This window comes from Myxocyprinus asiaticus, chromosome 19, assembly GCF_019703515.2.
Source record: "Myxocyprinus asiaticus isolate MX2 ecotype Aquarium Trade chromosome 19, UBuf_Myxa_2, whole genome shotgun sequence".
Classification (NCBI taxonomy): domain Eukaryota; kingdom Metazoa; phylum Chordata; class Actinopteri; order Cypriniformes; family Catostomidae; genus Myxocyprinus; species Myxocyprinus asiaticus.
In genome coordinates this window covers 20531589-20545215 of record NC_059362.1, presented here as the reverse complement: position 1 = coordinate 20545215, position 13627 = coordinate 20531589, and the positions used below count along the sequence as shown (strand labels likewise).

At 41.5% G+C, this 13627-nt stretch overlaps 1 protein-coding gene across 1 annotated transcript in view; it reads left to right on the top strand.

The window, feature by feature from the left end:
* The window catches only part of LOC127409783 (potassium voltage-gated channel subfamily H member 5-like), a 154516-nt gene that overhangs the window by 34202 nt on the left and 106687 nt on the right, over positions 1 to 13627 (top strand). Inside the window, exons 5-6 of the mRNA XM_051644603.1 lie at positions 7009 to 7124; positions 8985 to 9377. Coding sequence (XP_051500563.1) covers positions 7009 to 7124; positions 8985 to 9377 — 509 coding nt within the window. The remainder of the gene's footprint in view (positions 1 to 7008; positions 7125 to 8984; positions 9378 to 13627) is intronic.

Below are 13627 nucleotides of genomic sequence, written 5' to 3'. Positions count from 1 at the left end.
GCTTGGTTCTTGGACCTCACGCTCCTCGTGACGGCCCCTCCCTGGCGAATTCCCCTGAGAAAGGACCTTCTTTCTCAGGGACGGGGCACCATCTGGCACCCGCGACTAGACCTCCATGTCTGGCCCTTGGACAGGACGTGGAAGACCTAGCTGGCCAACCACCTGCAGTGGTAGACACGATCACTCAGGCCAGGGCTCCCTCTGTGAGACGCCTGTATGCCTTGAAGTGGCGTCTGTTCGCTAAGTGGTATTCTTCCCGACATGAAGACCCCCAGAGATGCGAAGTCGGATCGGTGCTTTCCTTCCTGCAGGAGAGGCTGGAGGGGCGGCTGTCCCCCTCCACCTTGAAGGTGTATGTAGCTGCTATATCGGCAGATCACGATGCAGTAGATGGTAAGTATTTGGGGAAGCACGACTTGATCATCAGGTTCCTAAGAGGCGCTAGGATGTTGAATCCCCCAGATCACCTCATTCCCTCATGGGACTTCTCTGTGGTCCTTCGGGGCCTACAGGGAGCTCCATTCGAGCCCCAGGAGTCAGTTGAGCTAAAGGCACTCTCTTTGAAGACTGCCCCAGAAGGAGGCATACCCAGCCTTGGCGTTGCTGTGTCCAGTGCGTGCTTTACGCATCTATTTGGATCGCACACAGAGCCTTAGAAGCTCCGAGCATCTCTTTGTCTGCTTTGGTGGACAGCGGAAAGGGAGCACTGTCTCCAAACAGAGGATCGCCCACTGGGTCATTGACACCATCGCTATGGCATATCACGCCTAGGACGTGCCGCCCCCCTTGGGGCTGTGAGCCCACTCTGCTAGGAGTGTGGCGGCCTCCTGGGCCCTGACTAATGGTGCCTCTTTAGCAGACATCTGCAGAGCAGCGGGCTGGGCAACACCCAACACCTTTGCGAGGTTTTACAATCTCCGGGTTGAGCCGGTCTCGAAACTTGTGTTGTCAGGTACGAGCATAGCGCCTTTCCCCTCCCCGAGGTGAAGACGTGTGCTTTGACTCCTAGTCGTGTTCAAAAAGTTGTGGACTCTGGATGACCTTCCTCCTTAGCCCTGTGGCAGGCAGGTTTTTGGAGAAACTCGCTGCCAGCCCAGTATGTGTGCTAACTAGGCTCTGTACTGGGGTAGGTGCTCCACATGCGCTGGTTGCCTGTAGGTAACCCCGTGTGATGTATCTTCCGCAAAATAGTTTCCCTGTTGGGAAACCGCGTCTTCCTTGGGTAGAGTTCCTTGTCTCAGCTTCTCAGCACAAAACCTGAATGAGTGGTTGCAAGCCAGCTCCTTTTATACTCGTATGTCCGGGGGAGTGGCATGCAAATTCCACTCGCCAATTCCCATTGGCCTTTTCTCAAAGATCAGAGGTGTTTGGGGCTCCCAAGGGCGACCCCTAGTGTCACTACATCGACAAAATGTCTCGTTCCCTTCATCAGGGAACGGAGGTTACGAAAGTAACCAGGACGTTAAATCTATATTTTCAGAAGTGATATGATGGGTGTGGGTGAGAAACAGATCAGATCATTTTTTTTGCTAGACATTCTTCTCCCAGGGGGCGATATGCATAGAAGAATGTGAATCCATCCGCCATCCAATCGCCTTGCGCCCTCACATATCACGCGTGCACCTCACTGTGTACGTGCAGAAATGCTGTCTGTAACTTGGATGTTTATATGTATTTATACAGTATATTCCACATGTTAAGGATGTTTCCCTGCACTAATCAGCCTGAAGTAGCTGGGATAGTTTCCAGTACCCCCGCGAGGGCACGGGGTAAATGTGTAAATATTGCTCATGACATGCGGGGTGCGGGACAAAGCACACTGATATATTGCTGCACTGATTTAAAAATTTTGACTTAAAAACTGATGTCATAAGAACCCATATTTATAGAATCACCCTGAAAATGACCATCACCATGACACAGAAAATCCTGCGTTATCATTAGAGCCACAATTTACCTCAACATGCTGACTTTAGTTGGAGATTTAATTTTAATATTGAAATATCCACTTGTCTTGGTGTTAAATGAAGGCACTGCGTGATGAAACTATTCTTTTTTTTCACTGTGTGGAGCAAAGAAAGTGTTTAACTTAGTTTGAAGAGCTTGATGCTACAGTAGTGATGGACTCGGCTTGAGTGATAATCTGTGACAGCGCATGCAGCTGTGTGAATCTCCGCTGTCATAAAAGTCCCATTCAATAATCTCTCAATAAATTAAGCATGAATGCAAATGAAAGCCAGTAATGTAACAACAGGAACGCCTTTTTACTCTTACTTTACTTGAGTTAGAGTAAAAGTACCCACTTTTAAACCTACTCTAAAAGTAAAAATATTTTCCAAAAAGTTACTACCGTGTTACTACCCACCTCTGACAAATAGTAATGGTCCCAAGATAATTCAAAGACATTACATTATTGTGGCAGAGAAAAGCACTGAATTTGCTGGAACGTCCTGTATTTTGGCCAAAATGAAGACTATTGTCTATTATCCCGTATTTAGGGGGAGAAACACTTAAGGCCCACCAAATCCTTAAGCGTCTTGTTTTCTTGTGGCAAAAAGTTGGAAACCCTTCAACGAATAGACATTACAAATGCAATTTTTAAATATATTTGTTAATATTTGTTGCCTATTGTAGCAGTTGGGCTGTGCTGACTGTGGACCTTTTTACTGTGCCCATATAAAATTTATGAAGCGGTCGGGGGCATGATTTTTATAATTAATAACAAAAAAACAAAAAACAAAACAAAAAAAAAACGCACCAACAGTTCCACAGTAAATTAACAGTTTACAATGACAGCCCTAATCAAAATCTTTCCTCATTTTTTTCGAGATATTTGTTCTTCTTCCTACAAATCGTGGCAAATTATTCTAGATAAACAACCAACACCATGTCTGCATCACCCCAAGACCTTAACTTAAAAATAGCCAGTTTGTCCTTTCTGACATAGAGCTATCCCCCTCTGAAAGGGCCTGAACTGACCAGCATGCTATTTTCATACACCCTACCAATAAGTGCACACGGCTGATTTCCCCTCCTTACCCCTTCACTGGGTTTATTGTTCATGTGGAAAGACTTCTCCTCTCTGTCCCTGTTGTAATGAGGTAGAGTGGTCGAAGGAGACTCAGTGTGCTCAGTCCAAATCTGGTCCTGTATTGTTGAGTTTGAACATTAATGAGATGTGATTAAATGGGAGAACTGCAATGTTATTAATGTTGTACTTCTTTTCCCACCCTGCGAGCCTTTAAAAACACTGCCTGTCATTAAAGCTGCACTATGTAACTTTGTGCTCTCCAGTGACATCTGTGGTTGAAAGTTAAAATTGCAAGCAATTTGCATAAAAACACATTATGTGAATCGTGTTTTGGCACTGCTCTTCCGGCGGATGAATCTCATGATTTCAGCTTACTTGGACATTGCCTGTGTGTGACCATGACTGGGAGATATTCAGAGCCTGAGTCATAACATGCTATTTTCATGTTGATATTATGTTATACAATTAAACATTTAAAACGGAAACATTACTTGCTTTGATGAAGATAAAAAAACATTAATTTTACACTTATAGAGCTTTTCTGACACTACACTCAATTTTACATAGAGAAAAGTGTATACCAGTATTACCAGTATATTTTAAAATTATTATTCAAGTGTTTTATCTTCTATTATGTTTGTATTGTACTACACGTCAATTTAAGAGGTGATACTCGTGATATGACTGATACAAGTTCAATTGAAGATTATATTATTTTTATATTATATTGTATAACTTAGTATAAGTTGATAATGCAAGTGAGCCGTTCTACTACAATATTATGTCTATGCGATACACACAACACCGTAAACTAAAAGCATAAAATGAGGATTCAATGATGATGGGGATATAATATACATTATTAAACATGAAAATAATATTCAAATATGCAATATAACAATTACAAGAAGTCAATTTCAAAAGTCATAAATATTAGTGAACATGTCATAGTAACTTCCACTGACAACGTAGATACATCGTGATCGGTTAACACACGAGTAATCTTTGATTCATACAAGCATGACAAGCAATATAAGCTTCAACAACCCTACCAGACAACATATCCAAGCATTACAGCAGGTAAACTACTTCGCCAAATGGATAACAGATAAACATCCATCCAGATTGCAGCGATGCTGTCCTGAACTGAACGTAGTTTCTCCAGTCGGAACACGAGACAGCCGGTACTTCTTGTGTTTAAGGACATGATGTAATGACGCAAGAATGTACATCATAAGCCAGCGATTTTGTGCCAAATCCTACCCGACAGCTCAAAATACATATCATTATCATATGTTTAACATAGTGAATCGGGGTAAGGACATTGTTTTGAACACTGATTGTTTATGCACTCAAACAATAACAGCAATTTGTTAATTTTTAACCAAAAAAATCTTACATAGTGCAACTTTCAGCAAAAAGGAAAGTGAATGTGATTAAGGGAACAATGCACTTGTTTTTAAAACAAGGAAACATAGCATGTACATCAGTCAGTACATTTACATGCATTTAAAAATTCTATTGATTTGGGCTCTATTTTTGTGAGTGCGCAAAGCACAGCACCACGCGCTACAACCATCTTATCCAATTTTTGTGAGAGCGCTTATGCTAAGAGCAATTTTCTTGCCAGGGCAAAGTGCAAGTGGGCATGGGTGGAAGTGTTTGTGCTAGCTGTGGGTGTATGTGCGCAAACTGGGGGTGTATTGTATGTAAATGAAGTGGCGCAAAGAGCCATTTGCTATTTTCCTGAAAAATAGGTTATTGCGCAAAGTTGTTTCAAAAGCAGGTCTGTTTGCACTGCAAAGTCTAAACTCAATTCCTGCATTTGCAGTTTGGAGATTTCACCAGCAGGTGGTAATAAAATCAGTTTTCAAACTCTGAAAATATAGTGGAACACCAAATTATATACATGACGATAACTGTTGTAGCCATTTTAATGAAACAAATATTTATGATATTTGTGTTAAACCATCTTTAGGTCATGGTTTATTTTTCAATTAATATTATTATGTTTGTATTTATGATATAATTTGTATTGGTATTTTTCCACCTGTTGTCATAGAGTGATTTTTAAGTCACTATAAAAGGGTCAGATGGAAGAAGTTGGAGAGAGTAAAATGTTTGGTATGATTTTTTTGACCACTTCGTTATTTTGATTATATTTTTGTTTTGTTTGAAGTGTAATTTGAAATTAGAAATATTTTTGGTTTAATGTTTTCGTGTTTCAATAAATGTATTACATTTTTCAAAATCAAAAAGACCAGTAGATATGAAGTGCATTCCGATACACTGTTAATACTAGCCATTATTTGTGTGTTAGTGAATAAAAAAGATTTATGATACTTACATTCTCTATTATTTAATGGAGCATAAATTTAAATCCTGATGAGAACCAAATTTTCCATGTGCATAAAAGGAGCGTCATTGCCATAGAACTATGCCTGACATTCAACTATTAATGCACAAAAGAACCATTATTTCTATTTTTCTAATTCAGTGCATACAGTCCATTTATTGTACACTACCAACTTCTTATGAATGTGCTCTCTTTGTTTATATCGCTGGTGTTTTACAGGGAATGGACTATATATGCAGACGTTACCGGAGAAAAACCTCAGAATTAAATTGCAATTGACCCAGCCCATTAGTGCCGCACACGCAAATTCACCAAACTCACTTGCACCTAGACTTAGTGCATACTTTCACAAAAATACCAAAACTTCCTGGCCATGCCCATTGACTTTGCATGTATGACTTATGGCATAGCGCTGCACTTAGTGCTAATGCTCTTAAAATAGGGCCGTTTGTCTTTTTAAAATGTCATGTGAACATTTTAGTTCAACTGAAATCATACCAGTCTGTTTTGTGAAGTCAAACTTAAAGACATAGATAAAACAATTGTAGCTTGGCTTCGTCCAGCGTATATAAACATTATTTGGAACTTATTTGGCCTTATCGTTGCACTCATGCTATGAAAAACAGAGATTACATGTGACATAACTGAACATTCTTAAACACATGGACGGAAAACCAAAACTAAAGTCAAAACTAAAGTTTTAAAGTTTAAACTAAAAGGCGCCTGACATTTTTCCTTCAAATATTCATTTACACATTGTGTCATCTATACTAGACAGATGAAGACTGTATCTCGATTACGCAAAACTCACTGTAGCTCCATCATAACTGCACATTTAAATATAGTGAGAATGTATAATGAGTGTTTTGCTGATTGGCACAGCCTCTTTCTACAGTAGCTTGATGAAGATGTGCTTAAATATCAATATGTATCATGTGTACAACACTACCAGCACCACTGACTTTGGGGCATTGAACTCAAAAGCAAAACATCCCACCAGTTAAAGATTAATGAGGAGGCAATGACTTCAAACAAGACTCCCAACTGGACTCAACTTCCCTTCCCTTCCTGTCTCCACCATGTCATAATGCTTTTCATTTTAAAGTCATAAAGACACTATGCCTTTATGAACCGCCCCAAGGTCCACGACAGTTTCTGATTTAGAAAGAAAAGTGAATAAAAGAGGAAAGAGTACACTGGTTAGGTTTGCAACTTGTAGATGGCACAGACCATGGAAAAGGGGAGATGGGTACACTTATATTCTTCCCTGTCCTAGGAAAGGAATGTGATAAATGTCTTTGCATTAGAGCTTTTGAGATATGTTTTGGAAGGAAGGGATGGGGAAGAAAAACTTGTGCAACTGAGAGTAAAAGAGTTTTCTTCAGCATTCAGTTTTGAATGGCTTCAGCAGAGAAGGCTATTGAAGTTGCCTCAGTGGAAACCAGGGTGTTCCATTTCTTTTCGGCTGAGGAGCACAATAAAAGCAACACTTCTAGTTGTGTGTAAAAGTGTTTGAGAGTTTATGAGAAAATACTGTAGATACTGTAGAAAAGTATAGAGGGTGCGGCAAAAAGTGCCGCAAGTTGCTGATACACCTTTTTGCTGCTTCTCCGTGTGGCAGGATGGACCAAGTTTGCCAGGCTGACCAGGGCATTAACCAATAGCCGGAGTACACTGCAGCAGCTCACGCCTATGGACAAGACTGAGGTCAGCCACAAGCATTCACGATTGGCAGAGGTGAGTGTCACACATTGCCTTCTATTGTTTCTATACTGACCACATCCCTGCTGAAAAGACCAGCATTGCTGGTCACCAGCTTACATTTTGGGTGCTGATCCCCCAACATGGGATACAGGTGTGCTAGTGTTTGCACCAGGCTTATTAAAAAATCTTCAAACCAGCTTCACCAGCTAGGTTTTGCTGGGAAAAAGCATTGCTATGCTGGTCCACTTGCTAGGAGTAAAAAAAAGTCTAGACCATAAAAAATAAAATAAAAAAAAGCCTAAACCATCATGGGACTTGCTGGTTAAGCTGATCTTTTTTTAGCAGGGGTGATATTTTCTATCTTCTAACCCCTAACCTAACCCTCACAGAAATCTTTATACATTATTTAGACACTGTTTACTGGAGTATGATTCTTGAGCTGTTTTCCCAGTTGACTGGTTGAATGTAGGTGATTTCAGGTTTTACTATCCTTGTAAAGCTACAATAGCTGCGTTTCCACTATCGGGCTAATTGAGGGCGTGATAGTGCATTCCAGGGCCAGTTGTGTTCCCACTGTCACTTCCGGGGCTCCATCGTGCCTCCTCAGGGGCAAATGGCCAAGCGCCCTTACCCACCGATTACCCTTGGGCCAACGGAAGCCAACTGAGGATTGAGGCAGGGTCAATGTCAAAGGCAGAGTTTCACTGAGTCAGGTCAGAAGTTTCAGCACCAAGATACTAATTTCCCAACTTTTCATATCTAGCTACAAGCTTACCTCAAAAACAACGAAGAATGGAGAATCTTCAGTGCTGGTCAGTAGATGAAATCAGGGCTCTTTAGAGTATTTGGGCTGATGAAAATGTCACATCAACATCAGATCAACGGCGACTGTCGAAACAAAGACGTGATTAAGTATATTGTTGACGAACTTGCCAAGTTGTGAATCCAGCGCACAACAGTACAGGTTAATGTGTTTTTATATATACAGTGTATATACAAAATTGAGGACACAGTACAAATCCGTGTTCATATCGAGGGCTATCTAGTCCCCAGAATCTGATACATTATGATAGCTTGAGATTCCCTCTTGCTTGTGAAATGTGCGGGGTGCTTGACGCTGGCACCAGGGCAGCATATAAGGGTGGGTTTTAGGACAACGTTATGGGGCTATTGGCCTGATGGTGGGAATGAAGATCAATTTTGTTCTCACGGCTTGAGGCTTGAGGCTATTGGCCCTGGCTGACCAGTTGATAACTCTGGCTCCAATACACTTGTATGCACGTATAGAAAGGTCAGCTGCCTGACTCTCTTTGCCCTTAGTCCCACATACATGTAGCAGAAATGGTTAAGTCTGACTTCATTCTAAGATAAATGATAGTTGAATCAGCTGTCCAATGAATGCTGATGTCAGCTTTATGTCTCTAAATGTCTTTGGTGTATTATTCCCCATAGTGACTTTACAACATGAATGCCCTTTTTATGTATGATGCATATTGCTTAAAGTGCATGATTTTGGCAGTGGAAAAGACAATCTTAGATCAGCATGAAGTTTTGTGCTGGTCTACCTGGTGGACCAGCATATCCATGCTGTTCACCAGTAAAGCTCAATCAGCATGATCTGTTATTGTAAAACTGGTTGTCTAAGGTAGTATTCCTGGTTAAGCAGGTAAGAGACCAGATTTAGAGATAGAGGGTTATTGTAACTGGGTCTGTGACAGACTCGGAAGTACCCAAGCACACTGTAAAAACAACAACATAATGCAAAGGAATTCAGAATGTCTCATTTGCATACTTGTTCTAGCAAACTCCTAATTCCCATTGTTTGTATCTTATCTCTCTCTATCTTCATGTCCCTTTTTTCCCCATATTCATTCATTGTTCTCTGTTTTCTAGGCTCTTCAGCTGGGCTCTGACATCCTTCCTCAATACAAGCAAGAGGCTCCTAAAACTCCGCCTCACATTATCCTGCACTACTGCACCTTTAAGACCACTTGGGACTGGGTCATCCTCATCCTTACCTTCTACACGGCCATCATGGTGCCCTACAATGTCTCCTTTAAGACCAAACAGAACAACCTGGTGTGGTTGGTACTGGACAGCGTGGTGGATGTCATCTTCTTAGTGGATATTGTGTTGAACTTTCATACTACTTTTGTGGGACCTGGAGGAGAGGTCATTTCAGACCCAAAGCTCATACGCATGAACTACTTGAAGACCTGGTTTGTCATAGACCTACTGTCTTGCCTACCCTATGACATCATCAATGCCTTTGAAAATGTGGATGAGGTAAGCACAATGTTTAAGTGATAAAGAGACATGTCTCTGCCACTCTTTGGGCAATAGTCATCATATTTTAAGAGTTTTGTTTTTTATCTACTGTCATAATGACAACTGATTACTTCAGTGGCTTGAAAGGATGTTTAACTACAAAAGACCTTCAAACAATCTACTGTGTGCATTATGTCTTCCATTCAAATTATTGCTGAGCAAAACTGGTTTGGGTGACATTTGTTTTACAATCCATTTGATCAGATGTAACATACATCTGATTGTTCCCAGATGACCCCCAGTGAAAAGGCACAAATCAATAAACCTTCATCTTCTTTATTACTACTGATCTAATGTTTATGGAGTGGTCCAATCAAATTTTCCTCTGCTTAGCTCTTGCATTATTATTGACCCTCCTCCATGTTTCTAAAGTTGGTGATTATTCATCTATGGATCTAGTTTGTGGTAACAGGATTTCTCCAGTATAGATTTCTATCTCTTACTGAGTGGACAGAAATGCTGCTTGTTTGTATATTTTTGTATGACAGTACTGCTTTATTTTTCTATTTGAAAAGAAGTGTGATTTAACCCCCCACCATAAATCAGCTCTACTGGCTGAAACTCTATTGACGTGAAAGCTATATCCATTATTGCCATCTCTTTCCGAACCAGTGGCTGCTTACAGCACTGGGCATTAGGCTAAATTATTTCAACCCAGCAAGTTCAATAAGTGGGCTGGTTGAATTCCAGAGCCTGTGTAGATTTGCCTTTAAAGTAGAGACTTGGATGGACTAGCTCTCTCAACGGAAGAATAAGAGGTCTTGTAATATCAGTTGTGTTTGTTTATGATGACTGGCCATGCTCAGAGATGCTTTGGTATATTGATGCCAAAGGGGCCAGCATTTGCCAGGGTTGCCAATTCTGTGGATTCCCAGCGGAACTGGGCTACTTTTAAACTGTTTCTGCACGTTGATTTTTTTGTTCTGCGGGTTTTGACATGTTTTATACACTCTGGCTCTGCCTTGGCTCATTTACTTGGTTAAATGATCCGATACCAAGAAACACACATATGCCTACAACTGTATAGAGCTGCTGTTGTGCTCGCAAATGGGGTGCAAAGAGAGCGCATACAGACACAGACACTCAACTGTAAGTGCACATTCCTCTCTCGCGAGTAGCGTTGCATTGCGTTGCATTTGGCAGTTGCTGGTGGATCATTCTACGTTCAGATATTTCAGAATGATTCAGCCATGGATTTCACAGCAATATAAGAGTAAAGACATGGGAGAGTACGCTCAATATGCTTTCTTGTCTCTTCCACTGCGTATGTACTCGATTGCTGTCTGTTCCCTCAGCACACACATACACGCCAAACAAATGTAGTAAGTTTGATCATTTTGATAAATTTAAAATCATGTTTACAATGCAAGTAGTGACAGAGCAGAAACTATAAACAGGATTATTGAAAAATTATTAATTGTTTATTGTCATCTGAACACTCTACACATAATAATTGTTATTGAGCTCTGCATTTGTGTGCTCTATAGGCCTAAAAAAATAAGGGGTAAACCTGAAAGTGCATTATAGGGACTGGAAAAAAGTGTATTAGGTACTGGAGTGGTATAGCTTGAGTTCTGATATTGGGTTGGTTTTTGAGCTAGTTTTATTGGTCATTTGGCTAGTTTTGATTGGTCATTGGGATATATTTGTCACACAGACCTGGCAACCCTGACATTTGCCAAATGAGTGGATATTGTGTTTTACTCTAGCTGTGGTTGCTAAAAAAAATATGCTTGCACGATAAGTGCTCTTGAATCAAATTATAGTGTGCTAGTCTAAACTCTTAAACACCTGTGTTTTGAGCATAAAGCTTCTTTGTTTTTATTATTATATTTTATTTAAAATATAGTTTAATTCGACTTGAGGCAAGAGTCCAACTAATAAGAAAATCTGAATGAGAAGTGCTATTTCAAAAAAATGTATATGGGCACTGTCAGTCTAATGACTGTTGAATATTTAATTGCTGTGGCTGTGGACAATCAGAATTTAATAAAATTTTATATGTAAGGAAAAGCCACAATATACTGGCTTGCCAGCACAGTTCCCTAACAATTCAATTCACCCTACATTGCATCATGTTGACGCATATGGAAAATTCCTTTTCCGATGAACTAATTGAAACCTTTCTACAATAACTCCAATTCTATGATTGGCCATGGTGTATAAGCCCTGCCCTTTTAGGCATGACGCATTCTGGCATATAAGCGTGTGTGGAAACACACTTCTCAGAATTTTCTTCCTTCAAGACAGCAATTCATCTCTTGTCTTAGAAGCCCTTTATATTCATCGCCTTCGAAATACACGAGTCAGCGGATGGAATCTTTGCAAGCTTAGAAGACTCTTCGCTCCCCTGCAGTGTTCTGGCGGACATTCTACACCTTGCCGTTAGACGCTTTGTTGGTGAACAGGTCCTCGCTTAAGCGATACACCTACTCCACGCAGCGCTTTGTCCTAAGTATCCTTTATTGCTATATCTGCTATATTTATATATAATATATATATAAAAGAGCTGCTTACGTGTTCGCGTCTTTTTAAAGATGTTGTTCCGTAAGTGTTCCTTATGCGAGGGGCACATCCCGCCGTCAGATCAACATGATAGATGCATTCGCTGTCTGGACCACGCTGATGCAGAGGCAGCTGTCATGGAGACAGACTGCCCTCACTGTGAGGGCATGAGTCTCAAGGCTCTCGTTCTGAGGGACGATTCAGCCTCCCGCACCCACCCGCCTCTTCTGTGACTCCCGAAGGATCACATGAGGAGGCACGGCGGGGCTGCGAGGTCGAGCAGGATGAATTTGAGGTGCACCTCGAGCCGGCACATGCCCTGCGAGGCCCTCAATCTCCATGTACTGTGCCTGTAATCTGCCCCATTCTTCCTGGAGGTTCATAACGAACTGACAAAAACCTGCCGTGCGCCCTATTCAGCTCACTTGCACAGCGATTCCACTCACCTCACTAAAGTGGACCACGGGGAAGACAAAGGTTATGCCCAATTACCTCCTGTGGAAGAGGTGGTAATGGCACACCTCTGCCCGTTGAGTTGCAGGGCATGGAAATCATGCCCCATTCATCCTTCCAAGCCGTGTTGACTAACGTCTGCACTGGCTGGAAAAGCATACTCAGCAGTGGGCAAAGCTGGTTCAGCACTCCACATGATGGCGGTGCTCGAAGTTTTCCAAGCTAAGCTCCTCAAGCAAATGGACAAGCAAAGCTATGATCCAGAGATGTTTAAAGAGCTCTGCATCGCTACGGACTTAGTGCTGTGGGCCACTAAATTCACTGCACAGGCCATTGGTAAATCAACGGGCAACCTGGTGGTCCTGAAACATCATATCTGGCTGACCCTCACAGAAATACATGATGTGGAAAAAGCTGCCCTCTTTGATGCTTTGGTGTCTCCAGCCAGCCTATTCGCAGCTCTGTGGATGGGTTTGCTGAGTGCTACATTACGGCTCAGCAACACTTGCAGGCTATAAGACATTTTATGCCAAAACGGAGCAGTACATCATACCAATCGGCTCGCTCCCACTCTGTCTCGGGCCAGTGCCCGGCTAAAAACACCATGCCTGCTGCCTCAGCACCACCAAAAGTCGCTGCCGAGCCGCTGGTAAAGCTGCGCAAGCCGTGTGGCCCAGTGGATTATCTCGCCCAGCTGTGGCTGATTACAGCATTAACGGGCGAGAGATAAAGCCGCGGCGAGAGCTGCAGTCGGGGAGAGACATAGGGAGAGAGACTCAACAAAGCTGAGCTGAAAAGCCAACAGAGTTATGTGTAGTGAAGCTGAAAAGCAAATAGAGTTTGTGTAATGTTGAGCTGAAAAGCCAACTGAATCTATGTGTAGTGAAGCTGAAACGCAAACCTTTTGTGTACTGCTGAAAAGCGGCCTTATTGTGTGCGACTGAAAAGTGCAACAATAAATGTCTATGTGTTTGTCAAGCCGGCTCCAGCATTCCCTCTTTACCAAGAATCCTTACACTCAGTATCGGCCGATACTGATCCCAAGCCGATACCAGTGTTGTTTTTTTGCATAATCAGTTTAGAATATCTTTACTTTATTGTGTGGAACTAATTGGGAGTAATCTTTAATATATAAAGAAACACAAACTTCTAACTACATATTATTTCAATATAGATGTATAGCTTATTAAGAAACACTTTATTATTAACTAGTATACTAGATAATGTAGCAGCAAAATTAACAGTAATTC